This window comes from Epinephelus moara, unplaced genomic scaffold (genome assembly GCF_006386435.1).
Source record: "Epinephelus moara isolate mb unplaced genomic scaffold, YSFRI_EMoa_1.0 scaffold2472, whole genome shotgun sequence".
NCBI classification, from domain to species: Eukaryota; Metazoa; Chordata; class Actinopteri; order Perciformes; family Serranidae; genus Epinephelus; species Epinephelus moara.
The window spans coordinates 181-1,837 of NW_026080064.1; the positions used below are offsets into that span (position 1 = coordinate 181).

The 1,657-nt window shown below is 41.9% G+C and overlaps 1 protein-coding gene across 1 annotated transcript; it reads left to right on the forward strand.

Moving 5' to 3' along the window:
- Positions 1-265: 265 nt before the first annotated feature.
- LOC126387153 (C-C chemokine receptor type 8-like) lies at positions 266-998 on the forward strand (the record flags this gene model as incomplete). The annotated part of the gene is made up of 2 exons (XM_050039706.1): positions 266-590; positions 855-998. Coding segments are annotated over 2 exons (469 nt in total), but the record flags the coding sequence as incomplete, so codon positions are not given.
- Between the last annotated feature and the right edge of the window lie 659 nt (positions 999-1,657).

The following is a 1,657-nucleotide window of genomic DNA, read 5'->3' on the forward strand; positions in this document are numbered from 1 at the left end:
CAACACAGACAAACCAAATACTGGCCAGCCACCGTAGTCAGAAATCCCTTCTCGCCCCCACTGATTTTTTAACATGAAACTTATTTATTCCATGTTTTCACAGGTTTAAAATCACCGGGTCAGTTTTTGTTTCGAAAGGAAGAGACCTCTGCTGATAATTCTGATCCTGGTAAAATCTCCTGAGTGTCTGCATCTTGAGTTTTAAGAGACAACTGTTTTATTCTGTGTTTATACCAGTTTAAATCACTAAGTCTGTATTTTGGAGAGGAGGAGTCCTCTCATCCTTTCATCTCTTCATCGCTGTGTGCTGCTGCCTTATCGTCTGCATCAGCATACCTGCAAACAGCCTCCTCCTGTGGGGTCTTCTGAGGGAACGAGCTTGGAAGACCGCATCTGACATCTTACTTCTGCAACTCACAATCTCTGACCTTTTCTTCACTGTGTCCCTGCCTTTTGAGGCTTACCAGCTTTTACATGGCTGGATCATTGGGTTAGTGGCCTGTAAAGTCTTAAGAGGAGTTTTTTTTCTGGGGCTGAACAGCTACGTGTTGATCCTCACCGCCATGACGAGGTATAATTATGTTACTGTGGTCCATGCTTCATGTCTGTCTGAACATGGATCCAAAAAATTGTATGTCGTCATTTCTACCTTGATATGGCTGGTATGTGCTGGTATAAGCATTAACGTATCATTGAATAGTGAGGTCAGCGGCTATGGCTTTGGTCATACAGCGTGTTCAGGTGCATACTCAGATGTTAGGCTGTACATTGACATCTACCGGCATATCGTCCTTCTCTTTCTCATACCTTTCATTATCATGCTTTGCTGCTGTGTCTGCATGTGGATCAAACAGTGCAGGATAAGAGGACAACGCCAGGCTTCAAGATTGATTACAGGGATGGTTGTTGTTTTTTTCATTTGTTTGGCACCATACAATATCAGACATTTCATAGTGTCTTTGGAAATGCTGCGTGTTCTGAAAATATCACATGAATGGGTACAGACATGGTACTATGCAGACTGGATCTTTTACACACTGCTTTTATCACACTGCTGCTTGAACCCGCTGTTCCATGTATTTAGAACACAAATGTTTAGGAGGCAGCACCCCAGGCCATCTGACATTGTGTCCCAAAGAAAAGATGAGATTCAGAACAGGTAAACAGAACTCATCCTTCCACATGATACTTCTGTGTGACCATTTACATTGGTCAGAATACATTTAAAGATGACATTTTAATTTACCATACTAAGCCATAACCCTACGTTATAGAGAATGTGAAGGCACGTTACACCGTGTGGGACAGGGGTGCCATCTTGTGAGGTATGTACTCTTTTACCTGTACATCAAAGTATATGCATTCAATCGAAAAATTACAGTGTGGAGGTGATGCATTGGGGTCTGTAATCCAGCTTTGGGCTGCTGAGTGATATGTATCTTTGATGTTTACCATGATCAATTTGTCCAAATACATTCGTAGCAGGCACAGGTTATACGGTGCAGTCCTCACAAGATGACGCCCCTGTCCATAAAAATCTGACACAATGTGATGTCAACTTAAAGCCACACTCACCTTTCTGGAAATTTTACGCTTTTCTTTGTTTAGGTTAAAATGCTATAAATAAGCTGATGGCACACTACAATGTAAGTGAATT